A 15333-nucleotide genomic window follows, 5' to 3' on the forward strand; every position below is an offset into this window, starting at 1 on the left:
ATGAATGAAACGAGAGCAGCAATATTTGTTTGTTTGTTCATTGAATGCATTTAGATACCGCTGCAACTCTCAAGTGTCTTGCATTGAAAAAAAATAGCTTAAAATAAATCCAATACAGACGGTAAAAACATGTCAGCAATACAACAAGACAGAGGAAGAAAATAATAAAAAAAGATGGCCATGTCAAAATCAGAAGTATTTCTCCATATAGGAAAGACAGTAGAAAATAGGAACTATATAGAACTAAATTTGGGAAGAAGATGTATGGGAATTGTTAAATTCATTACTGACTTTGTCATTTGTTTTACTACCATTTCTTCATTTCCTGTTACTGTGATGTGGTCAGTTGGGAAAGCAGGAAATTGTGTTAACCATGTAAGAAAGAAGCAACTGAATGGGATCTAAAGGTCAGTTGGGGCATCTGACAAATAACAACCTGGGTACCGAACTGAATCTGCCAATTTTCCAGTGACGTTTAAGAATGATGGATGCCTGAAGGGAAGAATCCTCCCATTAATGAAACAGTCCTGTCTTTCCTGTATTCTGAGAATTTAGGGTGGGAAATCTGAAATCATATCCATTTTGGAAGAAAGACAGTGGATGCCTGCATTTTTACTAGCTTGCCTTGATCTGAAATTTTCTCTGCAAAAGATGTGGTATGTGGAGTGGAATTCAAGGTTAAAACAGGGTGACGTTGTGATATGCCAGGGAGAAGAAATGAATTCCCCAAACATAAATGAAAGTGAAGTGTCCCAGCTGTGATACAGCCACAATTTATGCGGAAACCATAGCATCTCAGAGTCTGTAAACTGTTGGAAAAATACAGTACTTTTCATAGCCTTTATTTGAAAGCAACCAAATTTGAATTTCTCAGATTTGGATATTTTGCATTTCCTGTCGCTGAGGTGCCTGGAATTTTCATTCAATTATACACAGCTCTTGGAAGCTAGAAACAATTAGTATTCCCCATGCAGAATCTCCCTTGCAATAGTCCGCTTTTTATTGTACCAAGGACCTCTTTGTCGCTTACTGTATAAATTGGACTAGAGTATTAATCTATTTTATTACCTTGAGCAGATCCCAAAGTTCACGTCCTAACAGGCCGTTGCACTTCAGGGATCTAGGCTTTTATTTGCCTGAGTTTGTGGCGGTTAATCATTATGGGAATGCTGGTATCTTCCCAGCCTCCTTCCTGCAGAGCTTCTGGGAATAGGCTTGGAGGTTGGGTGTGGGGATGGCTGCTGACTAAGCTCTCTTCTCTTAAGAAAACACATTCATGTTCCCACTCAGCCAAAATCAGGAAAAAAAAGGGCAAGGGATGGGATCGTGTGGGTAACCGACAGCACTGCTTACGCGTCCTTTTAAGATCTTCCCTGTCGGCATCCTTTCGAATGGGGGTGGGCTTAGAAGGACTGATCTTCTGCATTACTACTGGCAGTGGGCTCCGTCACTGCAAGCCTCTTTAGAGATAGGAGGACCAGGAAAAATAAGAAAATAATTTTGGGAGGAGGACTTTGGTTATTTTCTCAATGCTGTGAAAGGAGGGAGGGTTGGGGGGGTCCTCATGAATTCCCCCACCCTCCCCCTGGTTTTTTTCTCTCTCCAAAGCCTTCGTGCTTTTGTCATTTAACTACACATGACATGGCTTTCCTCATTCTATGATTCAATGTTTCTTCCATTGAAAGGAGATGTGAAATACACACCATACTTTGAAAAGCTGCTGATTCTACAGTAGCTCGGGATAATATCACGGGCACTGACATTATCCTGAGTTACTTTGACTGAGCAATGGCAATTGAAAATAAAGTCTACACGCAAAGCAAAAACATTGCAAGTGCAGTTGCTGTACGGAGTCACAATCCCATGTATTTCTTGGTGCTGCAGATTTGAATGGAAGAAGACTTTCTCACTCTTGGTGCATTCCATCTTGTGCTGGCCAGTGTGTTGTTGTGCTGGCTAGAGTTTCTTGATAAGAGGTGTCAGCTTTAAAAAACTGTAAAGCTCTCTTAATAATTAGGACTACCAAGCATCCATCAGCTTGCCAAACCAAGTTGAATAAGAGGCAGTAATATCTTTTTCCTTACTGGTTTGGGAAAGTACATTTAAGATTCCTGTCTTGGAATGGCTGTGGAGGGGGAGATGAGATTAGGTGAGGAGGCTTGAGGTAAAGGTTTCAGTTGTAAGCACCTCTTAGGAGAGGCAAGTATGTTCTTGTAGGGAAAAATGGTTTGCTGTCAGTTATGCAACTGGGGGCAAAGTATCCCTTGTGCTGAGGTAAACGTCTACTACAACTGAGTGACAATTGAGACATTCTTTATATTTTCCTCCTGGAAAGGTGAGTCATGACGTGAGCAAAATCAGGTTGGCATAGTCCCAATACTAATCGCCTCTTACAGTAGGCATTCCCCCGGTTTCTGGCTTCCCATCTTCTGCCTGGTCTGTAAGGACGAAAGCAACGCTGGGGTCTTTTCTGTCAGAGTCCAGTAGTGCAGGGCTTTTCAACCTTTTCACCCATTGTACCACTTTTAGGATATGGCAACATCCGAGTACCACCAGTTGCCTAGCAAGGTGTCAAAAACTTGACAAAAAAGGAAAAAAAGTGATGAAGTACAGGTAGTCCTCGACTTACAGCAGTTCGCTTAGTGAATGTTCAAAGTTACAATGGCACTAAAAAAAGTGCCCCCCTCCAAGCCACAGACGAGCATGACACCTGCCTGCCTGCCAGGCAGCGCTCTTCCTCCTGTCCGAGGTTTTCATTGTTGTGAGCATTTCTGTTTAGGATTGGCAGCAGGGGTGGGGTGGAGGGTGTTTGATTTTTATTTCCCCCCCCCCCCAGCAGGTTTTGGTCACTTCACATGACCCTGGGACACTGACGGTCATAAATATGAATCAGTCGCCAAGCATCTGAATGTAAATCACCAGACCCTGGAGATGCTGCAACATTCCAGCTGATTGACGCTTCTTCTGGGCTCAGAAGCGCCAGGATCAGCGCTGAGCTCCAGCTGGAGCCTGGTGCTGATCCTGGCGCTTCTACTGCGCCCTGACAGCCCTGCAGCTCCATCCGTCTCTCACTCAGGCATGTGCGGTGTTGCCACCAGTTCAGCTCATTCCCCTCCCCCGCTACTTTTCTAGGATGGTCGCGTACCACCTGCCAGGTGCCAATGTACCACAGGTGGTACCCGTACCACTGGTTGAAAAGCCCTGCAGTAGTGGACCAGTAGGCAGCTCTTTCCCTCACGTCTGCTGAGTTGCATTGTAGGTTGTGCTCAGAGCCATCGGTTGGAGCAGCTGGACAATCAGGTCCTTGTTTGTTTTAAAACAATGATATGCAGTGAGGATGGAAGAATATGGAATATTTAGAGTTATAGAAAAATAATTTGTGGCTCAGCTCAGTGTGTCTGGGTGACGTAATTTTATTTCAGGTGTAAGAAAATAAAAGCAGAAATATAAAGGAAATCACTAACTTGGAAGGGCTTATTTACCTTAAAAGAAGAATCAAATTTAATAAAATGGTTGCAGTAACTTGGTCATTTAATTTTCCTATACTTTTAATGGCGCTTTAGCAGAAAACGAATAGATGTTTTAAACTCTTAAGTTTCAGCAGCAAAATCAAATCATTAGATGTTACTGCACTGCAGGTTTTTCAAATGCAACTTGTAAAAGTGTGTTTTCTTTGGCAGTCAGTTCCTTGCATGCAAACTGCAATATTGTGCTCACCTCATTAATAGTATCAGGATTAATTTTCAAAACTTGTCAGTGCTGGCAAACCACATCTCATAGGTGAAATGGGAACCTCACAGCTCTTCCAGGTTGTACCACGGAACTCCAGCTGCAAAATTGTCACTTTCCAGCAGCCTATCCCCCATTCCCTTTTAGAAATAAAAAATAAGGGGCAAATGAATCCTCTGTAAGTAAGTGAAGGTACAGACCCTTTCTGCTCTTGTTTCATTTAGCTGCTGTGATACGAATGAGATCCTAGTCTGCAGGGAAGCTTCTTGATTGCATGTGTGTATGAGAGTTTGGGGGAGTTATCGTAGGTGTTTTTGGAATATTGCTTTCTGCTTTTTTATATGTAAAGAGGAAGAGATTAGAAGATAGGAAACCATGCAAAATGGGTGTGTGCAACTTTTGTCCTGGTAGACGTGGTAGAGTGGTGAAAAGGTAACTGCCTGGGTGGTGCCCCAGTGGCGAAAGAGATATCAGAACTATTGGTTGCTCGTTATTTTAGCTGAAAGTATAGTATCTGTATTAAAGTATATATGCTGTGATCGTGATACGTTTTAAAGATGCAGCGGAGGTTGGCTTGTTTATCCAAAAAACCCCTGTATCTTATTTTCCTATTTACCAGAATGACCATTAGAATTAGAAATGCAGAGATAAATTTGCTCCTGACTCTATAATGGCTTCTGTCATAATGCGGCACGAAAGAGTTTTCTTTAAAATATTAATATATATTTTTTTCCAGTGGGAAAATGTTCTCAGAATGTGAGTTGTATTGTTGCATTGTTTGTGTTGTGAATTGCACAAGTAAAATGCAACGTTAGAAATATTGTTGGGACACTCCTGCTGTCTGCTTCAGGTTGGAGCAGCTTGACAAGTAGGTGTTGCTGGGGAGTTGATTGCTAAGAGCTGTTCACTTTTGAAATAAATGAACTTAATTTTATCTATGCACGTGGAAGCCATACTGTAATTTCTGAAGGGAAGCCTTTTCTCCTTCCTGCCCAGATCCCAAAATCATTTTTCAGATATGATTACCATTAGCCCTTTTATGACTTTTTATTGATGTTGATATTTTTATTTTTTTATTTTTAATCCCATTTATATCCCGCCCTTCTCCGAAGACTCAGGGCGGCTTACAATCTAAGCACAAATCAAATGTGCTTAGCAATATCATTGTAAAAAATTAAGCAAAGCATTTTGGGGGTAATCACAGTGTAGTCTATGTTTGGTAGGTAAATACAGTTTTTTAATTTATTCATTGTACTCTGTAGGAGTTTCAGTTGGTGTAAGTTTCCCCTGCCCGGTTATCATAATAACACAAAAGGAGCTGTTTTATAGTTTCTTATTAAGAATTGCTAAAACAGCTTCCATTTTGACTTGTTTCGCAGTCTTCTTTGTAATTATTTATTTTCAAATATGGTAAGTATAATATTGGGGCCTGGATCATTAGTTAGGCTTGCGACAGCTGGAATGTAGTAATGGAAATTAGAACATGGTCAGCACCATGTGGAGATTGCATTGTGCAAGCTGAAAGAAGCTAATTCTCGTATGAATTGTATGATAATCTCTGGCGGGAAGCGTCCCTATTTCCTGGTTGCTCACTTTAATGATTTACACTGCTGGTAAACCTAACAAAATGTTCAGTATGCTTTGTTACCATGCCTTTGGATAACAAACAATTGTTTGGAGCACCTAACAACTATCCTGGTCACTTCCTCTGTCTGCCATATTTCCTTTCTATGTTTCCTTGCAGGCCTCTGGTTGTACCTAGCAGGAAGCAGCCTGCCCTGCTTAACTTTGATTGGTTCTCCTAATTTTGGGTACAGGTCAGTTCATCGTGACCTGGAAGCACAGATTGCAATAGTGACAGAAAACAAAGCCCTACAGCAGCAGTTCCATCAGGTTTGTAGCACATGGACTCTGTTTTTTGAGCACTGGCCCTCCTTCATAGGGCTGAGGGTTTGGGTGTGACAAGAAGGTTTTATTTAAAAAAATAAATAAACGAATCAGTAATTGAAATCGACAAAAGGCTGTTTTCATGACCTTTCACTAAAGATCCACTACCTTAAATAGTTGAATGCTGGAAGAATTCTGAATAAGAAGCTGACCCAGGAATTTGAAGAGAGCATGAGAAAAATGTGAAAGTACGTTATTCTGGTCGTAAATTAATTCAACTTTTTCTGATGCGGTTCTCCCATCTGAGCGTGGTTGCAGGGAAATGTAGCAACTCTTTGCTTCCCAAGCAAAATCTCTAGAAACTGTTTCCAGTAGCTCCGGGTGTTTAGATAACTCATAAGCCTAGTTAATTCTAATACGAGATAAAATTCCTGTCTCTTCCTGGTTTTCTTCCCACAAATCAGAGTGGGCTGTAATCTTTCTTCTACGACAAATAAATATTTTGTGCATTACCCTTGTAAATTGTTTAATCTAGACTTGTTTAATAAAGTGTTAATTTTTCTGGGCTCATAGTACTAACCTTTTGCATATTGCAAACGCACTTTAAACTGATCTGAATGTCCCCTTGAGAACTAGAACTATATCAATATTCAATATTCAGTCAGTTAAAATTTACCTGGTTTCTTTGCAGTAGAACCACAGAAATAATGCACATTGAGGCTGTATATTTTGTTTTATTAGTCTGCAACTTGCTTGTAGTCAGAACTGAACCTTCCCCTGACCCATTTTATTTACTTATATCAGATGTTTCAAGGAAATGTCTTTTGATCGTTTGATCTGGTTTTGTGGAAGTCAGAAGCAGTGGAAATAATGTATCTTTTGCTACATTTTTGCTATGTGTAAAATGTAAGGAAAAAAAACAGCCTTTCTATATGCCTCCCCTATTTCTGCGGCATCTGTGGCGGGTTTGGGAAGGAAGATACCTTTTTACTTTGTGCAACACTTCAGAAATATAGGAAGTGGCAGGAATTGCTCCTTGGGAAGAGGGAAAAGGAAACGTGTAGTTCATGCCACCACATACCACAATTTTTGTAATCTTGTGTGACACAAAAAAAGACTCTTCCATTTGCATAATTTAACTCCTTCTGTTAGAGGATGGACTTGATCCTCCTTTATTTTTACCTTATTTTGTTTCGTTTTTGATGTCTCGTTCCATAGGTTAGAAAAGTGAGAGGGGTGTTTCAGAAGCCTGAAACAAACTGGAGGAATTAAAGCACACAAATTGCTGTCATTTCTTGTGCTATAAAAAGCAGTCTTTTACTTACTTATTGTTTGTACATGTTTAACAATAATTGTTCAGTAACCATTCCGACTTACGATGGTGCTGAGTGAGTAAACTTATCACCGGTCTTGTAATCATGGCCATTGCAGAATAACAGAATAATAGAGTTGGAAGGGACCTTGGAGGTGCTCTAGTCTAACCCCCTACATTCAGGCAGGAACCATTTCAGACAAATGGTTATCCAGTCTCTTCTTAAAAGCTTCCCGTGCTGGAGCATCCACAGGAGGCAGGTGGTTCCACTGATTAATTGTTCTAACTATCAGGAAATACGTCTTTAGCTCTAGGTTGCTTCTCTCCTTGATTATTTTCCATCCACTGATTCTTGTCCTGTCCTCAGGTGCTTTGGAGAATAGGTTGACCCCCTCTTCCTTGTGGCAGCCCCTGAGATATTGGAACACTGCTATCATGTCACCCCCTAGTCCTTCTTTTCATTAAACTAGACATACCCAATTCCTGCAACCGTTCTTCATAGGGTTTAGCCTCCCTGTAGCTGCTACATGTCAAACACAAGGCCCGGGGGCCAGATCCGGCCCGTGAAGTGGTTTCATGCGGCCCGTGAAGCCATCCTGGAAACAGTGAGGGAACGGCCCCCACTGCCTTGGCCCTGGCCCAGAGACCCTCCTCCTGCCAGAGACCCTCAGATCTGTCCCACTCCTGCCCAGGCCCCCATAGGCACCCTTGATGCGAACGATGTAGAGCTGGCCACGCCCACCCAGTAGGCCATACACACTCTAGCCACACCCACCCAGTAGGCCACGCCCACCCTGGCCATACCCACCCGGCCCCTTGAGGGCAACTGCAATGCTGATGCGGCCCTCAATGAAATTGAGTTTGACACCCCTGCTGTAGCATCTCTATGTTACATGATGATGATTGAGGCATTTGGCAACTGGTTCACATTACAGTGGTAATAGTAGCCCACGATTATAGGATTGACATTTGTGTTTTTCACTGCTGGCTTCTGACAAGCAAATTCAGTGAGGTTGTAAATGATGGTCACATAACGTACCTAACAACAACGCAGGGTTCACCTAACAACGGCAGCCAGGACTTCTCACCTGCCTTTATAAGTTGGCACAGTCACATGACTTTGCACTTTATGAGAGGGAGTTGCCATTCCCAAGTTCTGTAGTTAAGCAAGCATTACCTGTATTTTTTCTAGATAGCTCTAAGGGAAGCTGTACTTATCATATATTTTTTTTATTTCTCATATTCTATAACTAATTTAGTTAACTTTTCTGAATTTCTTTTGAAAGTAAAAGTCTAATTCCGATGGATCCAAAGAGAAGTGCTGAAATGAATATTTACTTAAATCTTTTGAAAGAATTCTATTTCCTATATGGTGATTCCTCAGTCTTTTTTGTATGCTGTACGGATGATGAACCTCAGAATGGAGCATGTCACATGGGGCAGCACATTCTGTGAAGCCTGCCTTTCTGTCTGTAATGGTTTTCTCACTCTCAGCAGAGCTTCAATTAATCACCCTTAGGGTTTTTCTAACTGCACTCTTTTGAGCTACAACTGTGATGTAAAATAAGAAGCAATATTGTGGAGTGTTCTTCTGATCAGTTGGGCAGATAGAAAAGTATTAAATGGGATCTGTTTATTTTCTCCCCCCCCCCTAAAACTAGTCTTATTAAACCCCCGATGGGATCTAGATTGCAGGAATAAAGGAAGAAAAAAGAGAACAGCGGTGCCATTTGCATAGGCTAAGTGATGTGGGCTACGTAGGCTTAGCTGGAGTTAAACATGTCGTTTTAAGAATTGAGAATAGAAATGTGTAGCTTGGTGGAAGGTGGGCAGGAGTCCCATAATGATATCATAGCTCTTTATATATAGTTGTCTGTTTTATTAATTTAGATGAAATCTTTATGTGTTGTAAACACCGTTTTCAAATATCATGTGTATGCTTTTGTAATAGAAACATTCACTTTTCCTTCCAGCTGTACTGTTTGTACTTTAAAGAGCTTAATGTTTCTGGGAACCACATTGAAACCTTGACGGCACATTAGATTTTGAAAGGAGCCTTGGATTTTTTTCTGAAGAGAAATGAGCAGCCCAGTCCCTGGAGATTAAAGCTGGTTTTCCTTTTTGGACAATGATAGCTCAGGGCTTGGCTGTGTTACGGGAAAAAGAATAACCGTAGGACCAATCTTGCAAAGCTTTCCTCCTTGTATGTTTGTATACATATGTGGGTTGGGTTCTGTGTTTGCAATTATTTGGGGTTTGGCTCAATTAGCATCTGAGATGCCAAACTCTGGAAAGTTTTGGCAAATTGGAAGTGTCGAAATTTGGGATCACATTTTAGGAGAACATGTGCTGGGATGAAATACTAGGACTCTGATCACACTGATTTTGATTCGAAACAGTTAAGCTATACAACGATGGTAGTAGACTCTAGCAAGATTTGTTGGTTCTTGAGTAGCCGTGGTGGGCTAAAGTTCAGGAGGTTCTGATTAGAGCAAATGTTGAAATTCAAGTTGTAATTTTCTTACTCTAGGAGCAGGAACAGCTTTACTCTCGTTCTAGTACAGTGTCTTCCTCAACATTTGATCAGCCAAGTCGTTATGTCAAGCTGTGGGTGAAGATGTTGACACCTCTGATTAAGAACTTCTTCTGAAATAAAGGGAGGCAGGTCTTCTTGGTGAGTATCATATGTGGCTTTTTATAGCTTCCTCTTATTGGGAAGCCCTTCAATTAACAGGAAATGCGTAGATACTGATTTCATTTTAATGTACTTTTGCAGTGTGTAATTTTCCTGAACATTATACAGTCTTGAGTTCTTAGTGTCAACTCTCACAATCATAGGTCATATTCTTCTGGGAAATGTTTAAAAGCTGTATGTAAAGTAACTGGATCTCTCTGTACAACTTTAAATTCACTTGTGAAACTATTTTGGTTTTTAAGAATTTTGAGTCTGTAAGGGTACAAAATATATGAAAATTGTGTAAGTTGCGAATGTGCCTTTAAATCACTGCTCCTTTGAGTAAAAAAATATGCATGTTAAGAAAAAGTACAAATGCATTTCTGTACATTTTTGTCTTATTTAAACAAAAATAAGCCTTTTAAACAGAGAGCTCTCTTTCAAAGAGTATGGTAGCAACTCAGCTTTATTGAAGTAATAATATTGGGTTCTTGTTACATTCTTCTCATAAGCAGAAATATGCTGGATCAATGAGGCATATTTTAACCAATTATCTCAGAGCAAAATAGAGAACTAAATTTTGCCTTCTACTCTGCTGTATATTTAACTTGAACATTATATAAATAATTTCCTTTCACTTATGTTCTTTTGGTGCACAATAATGTATTTTAATAAGTATCAGCTATCTTTTTTCTGTCATAAATATATACGTTATGGGAGTGAATAAAGAATTCTGTATTGATTTTTATTGTTTCCGCAGTGAGAAAATTTGTCCCCAGAAATTCAAAATTGAAATAAGGACTCATGAAAGTACAGGAAAGCATAAAATTCTGTATTGTTGAGGCTAAATAGACATACAGCAGGCTTATCCAAGAATGAATCTACTGGGTAGGGGCACCAAAGAGTCAGCCTTCTTTCAATAGAAAGATGCCTGGAGGACTTAGATTTTGGGAGGAGACATTGCTCAAAAAGGCTTCTTAACTAATGGTTAGCCTTAGGGTCTATTACTCATTTGTGAAACTGAGCATACTTAAGAACTCCACAAGTTGGTTTCAACCCAAAATGGAAATAGATTTAATTGCTGGGCCTGTTCCTTTTCATATGGCTAGAAATTAGTCATTAAAAGAACCCGAACATTTCCCTTTAGGAAGAGAAAAAGGCTGTCCATAATCTGCTTCATAGAAAAATAAAGCTCAGAAGATTATATGGATCTTATGTTTAGTACTTAATATTACGAGATTTGTGATCAATTAGTGCTACATAAATTTATGTTTTCAGATAACCCAAATGTTGCTTTAGCTATTTGAGAATTTTATTTTGGGTTTGGTAACTGTGAGGACATACAAAAGGAAATGAATACCTGTTTCTTAGATACTAGAAGTCTTAGACAACATTTAAATTGGGCGTTTGAGGTTTTTTTTAATATTGTCTAAATATTTTTACATATGTATTTTCTCATTTGTAAGAAGGCTATTTTTAACAAAAGAGATGCTCTTAGATAGTTAAATATTGCACTCATCATCATTGTGTGCTTCTTTAGAACAGTATAGAATAGTCAGAGGTAGCACAAATTAATTCTGTTGTACCTTTGAATAGATGTAGGTTATAATAAAGAGGAAGTCTACTAAAGTCATTGTGTAAACAAACCTATTCCTGTCCTTAGGGCAGATGCTGATCAAGGTAGCCATAATCCTGTTTGTGTAACTGCACATATTCCCCTGCAACTGTTTTATGCAAACTGTCTTCTGATAAGAATGTGTAGAATATAACCATATAAGGAACAATGTACAACCGGGAAATAGGGGGGTATAAATATGTCTGTTAGTACGCCCCTCGAGGTTCAGACCCTTTGCTTCGTTTAAGCCCTCTGAACCTGCGCAATAAACCTTTCCTTTCCTGAAGAGCTGGCGTGAGTGTCTCCTTTCTACAACAGTTTTGTGGCGACCACGAAGGGACTTCATAGCAAGGCGATGTTTCGCTGAGGGCAGCCCGACCCCTCGGACCCGACGAGAGGCCACTCCTGAAACATTCTCCAGGTGCCATGGGGGAAAGCACCTCCGGGAGACAGCAGTGACACCTCTACGGGGCCAACGGTGCAGACGGCTAGTCCAAGATCCCTTGAGGGAAGGAAAGGAGGTCTGAACTGAATCCTGGCCAGGACGAGTGTGAAGACGCCTCAGGCGAGTATGTGTTAAAGCAGTAAAGTGCCTATCTCACTTGAAGATAGAAGAGGGGGACTGATCACCCTCCTCGACTCGGGACGTTGATCCTAAAGTAGTCCGTGTTAGGCTGTGTGGGAGGTTAAGCCACTGCAGTTCCTATCGGTGACCGTTGGAATGTCCGGCACTGTAGGTCAGTGGCAGTGTTCTTAGAATGGGGGGCCAAAGCAGTGTTCCCAACACACCTCTGGAATGCATGTTGAAAGGCTTTGATGAGTATTTCAATCATACACAGTATAAAGTCCCCTATCCTAAGGTGACAAAAGAGAGGCTGAGGTTCCTATGCGAGGAGCAGTGGCCTCATATGGGGGTTGGGTGGCCGCCAGAGGGTCCATTCAAAAACCAGCTCATAGACGACCTCCGGGCCATGATGGCAGCAAATTTAATTAATTTTAATTTATTGAGATTTTTATACCGCCCTTCTCCCAAAGGGACTCAGGGCGGTTCACAGGGCATAAATATAAATAACAATACAAACATTAAAAGACAATTAAATCAGTGCCCAAGTTAAAACAAGAATAAAACAAGCCAATAAAAAACCCATGTACCCCCATCAGGCCAGACCCGCTAGTTCAAATAAATGGGTCTTCAACCCGCGACGGAAGGATCGGAGGTCTGATGTCATCCGGAGCTCCACCGGCAGTTGGTTCCACAAAGCCGGGGCACCCACAGAGAAGGCCCTCCCCCTGGGTGCCACCAGTCGACATTCCTTGACAGGAGGCACCCTGAGGAGGCCCTCTCTGTGGGCGCGCACAGGGCGGAGGGGAGTCGACGCCGGCAGCAGGTGGTCCTCGAGGTATCGCGGACCCATGCCATGTAGGGACTTAAAGATCATAACCAAAACCTTGAACCTTACCCGGAAGACAACTGGTAACCAATGCAGCTCACGGAGCAAAGGTGTAACATGGGAGTACCGGGAAACTCCCAAGACAACTCTCGCGGCCGCATTCTGTACCAGTTGGAGCCTCCGAGCAGTCTTCAAGGGAAGTCCCATGTAGAGAGCATTACAGTAGTCTAGGCGAGAGGTCACGAGCGCATGAGTGACCGTACATTAGGCGTCTGGGGCGGTACCATCTAGTTGGCTCCATACCCCCACGGCGGGGGGTGGCAAAATGGAAGACCAGCCGCAGGAGGTGATGATCGGTCCATGACAGGGGCATAATAAATGGAAAGCCCCCACCAAGATCATCCAACCAACGTCCAGATAAAAAAATCAGGTCAAGGGTGTGGCCTCCCTCATGAGTTGGCTCAGAAATTACCTGCGTCAGGTCCATGGCCGTCATGGAAGCCATGAACTCCCGAGCAAGCTCAGATGAACCTCCCAGGGATGGTAGGTTGACGTCTCCCAAAACTATAAGTTTGGGGAACTCAACCACCAACCCCGAGAGGATATCGAGCAGCTCGGGCAGGGCTGCCGCTACGCGACTAGGCGAAATGTACACGAGCAGCAAGCCCAACTGCGCCCCAGAGCCAAATCTCATAAAGAGAGACTCACACCCGACTATCTGAGGAACGGTGGTCTCCCGCGGACATAAGGTCTCCCTAACGATCACCGCCACACCCCCACCCCTACCCTGAGCTCGAGGCTGGTGTAGCACCCGGAAGCCTGGTGGGCAAAGGTCAACCAAAGGGACCCCACCCTCTGGGCCCAACCAAGTCTCCGTGATGCAAGCCAGGTCCGCATGCTCACGCTCAACTAAATGAGGAGAAGTACCCCAATCAATATCTGTATATAGACCAGTGGTGGAATGCAGTAGCAGAGAAGGCAGATGACCTATTACAATGTCAGGCTGAGATGGTTCGCCTCTGTGTTGCCAGATCTAAGGGAAAGAAGCTAGGGTTGTGTCAAAGAGATTTAAGGACGTGAAAATATCCGAAACCAAGGTGTCTGATACCAAGAAAGAGGTGCTAGTTGAGGAAGAGGAAGTAATTCTTAGACCCCCTCCTTATGTGCCGCATCCGCCCCCGCTGCCTCAACCATTAGCGGCAGCAGCTGCTGCAGCGCCAAGTGAAGCGCAGCCAGCAGTAAGAAAGAAGCAGAGGAGAAAGGAGTCCACGGCTCCTAAGGAAGAGGAGGATCCTTCTGTGGCTGGGAGGGGTGAGATAGGTATGATGATGATGATGAAGAGGAGGAAAGATTGGCTGCTGGGATAGATGTATTGGTAGGAATAATGACAAGGTCAGCTACAGTTAAAGCAGCGGCTGCTAAGCGTGGATTCTTAGCCCCCTTAAGGCAGACAGACCAGCAAGTTATAAACCAACAGAGTCAGGTGGAGTTCCGACCCTTGTTTCAATATGTCCCGTTCACCACCACAGATCTCTTGAACTGGAAGCAGCATTATGGTCCTATGACCACTAAGCCAACAGAGATGGCGGAACTGTTCCAGACCATCATGCAAACCCACAACCCCACATGGCAGGATGTACAGCAGTTGTTGAATACACTATTAACTCTGGAGGAAAAGGAGAAGTGGAGAGCCGCGGTTAGGAAGTGTGTTAGAGAAAGATACCCTAACGTGCAGGATATACAGGCAGAGTTACTGATAAGGGCACCGGAGCAGGATCCAGCTTGGGACATTAGGGATGCAGCGCAGATGACGTTGTTGTGGGAATATCAGAATTTAACGGTAGATGCGCTTCGGAAGGCAGGAAAACCCCCTGTACCATCTTTGGTAACGCAAGGAGCAGATGAAAGCCCGGAGAGTTTTTTGCAACGGTTGATTGAGGCTTATGAGCTGTATACACAGATAGATCCGAGACATGCAGACAATGTACAAATGTTGAATGAGAGATTCATAGCACAAAATTATGGCGATATCAGGAAGAAGTTGCAGAGGTTGGAAGGAGCTCTGGGAAAGAATACCAGTGAATTGCTGGAGGTGGCAAGGAAAGTGTATGTTAATAGAGACAAAGTAGAAAAGAAAGAGAGGGAAGCACGAATGCAGAGGAAAACGGAATTGCTGGCGGTAGCTTTACAAGAGAAAACCCTGCTGGGGCCAAATCAATGTGGGTATTGTAGGGAAAGTCATTGGCAGAGGGAATGTCCGAAACGAGGGACGAGAGGACGAGGCTGGAGAGGAAGGACAGGTATTGGAAGAGGAAGGTCTATGGGCGCAGCACAGACTGGATTTCTCTTGAGAGGTAGAGGATCCCGAGGGAGCCGAGGAGGTAGAGGAAGAATGGAGAGTGAACGTGAGATAGAAGGGATTGGATTGGCAGGGACAAGTTGGACGGATTGATGGGGACTGGGCTTAGAGGAGCCCCCCCCGAGCCTTTGGTAACTATGAATTTAGGGGGCCATAAGATGACGTTTTTGGTAGATATGGGAGCAGGAAGGTCAGTCATAAATAGCCCAGTTTCAACACCTGGACCCCACCAAATACAGGTTCAAGGAGTGTCAGGACAGATATTGGGACGGCAGGTCCTGAAACCAGTCACATGTCTTTTCAATGGATCGCAAATCCAACACGAGTTCCTATACATCCCTGAATGCCCAATACCCGTATTAGGCA

The 15333-nt window shown here is 42.8% G+C and overlaps 1 protein-coding gene across 2 annotated transcripts in view; it reads left to right on the top strand.

The window, feature by feature from the left end:
- Positions 1 to 15333, top strand: part of PGS1 (phosphatidylglycerophosphate synthase 1) — a 55485-nt gene that overhangs the window by 29656 nt on the left and 10496 nt on the right. For both annotated transcript variants that reach the window (XM_083357084.1, XM_083357083.1), the window contains exons 8-9: positions 5474 to 5622; positions 9459 to 9602. In XM_083357084.1, coding sequence (XP_083213210.1) covers positions 5474 to 5622; positions 9459 to 9578 — 269 coding nt within the window. In that variant the 3' untranslated portion in view covers positions 9579 to 9602. The remainder of the gene's footprint in view (positions 1 to 5473; positions 5623 to 9458; positions 9603 to 15333) is intronic.

This window comes from Vipera ursinii, assembly GCF_947247035.1.
Source record: "Vipera ursinii genome assembly, chromosome: 2".
Taxonomy (NCBI): Eukaryota; Metazoa; Chordata; class Lepidosauria; order Squamata; family Viperidae; genus Vipera; species Vipera ursinii.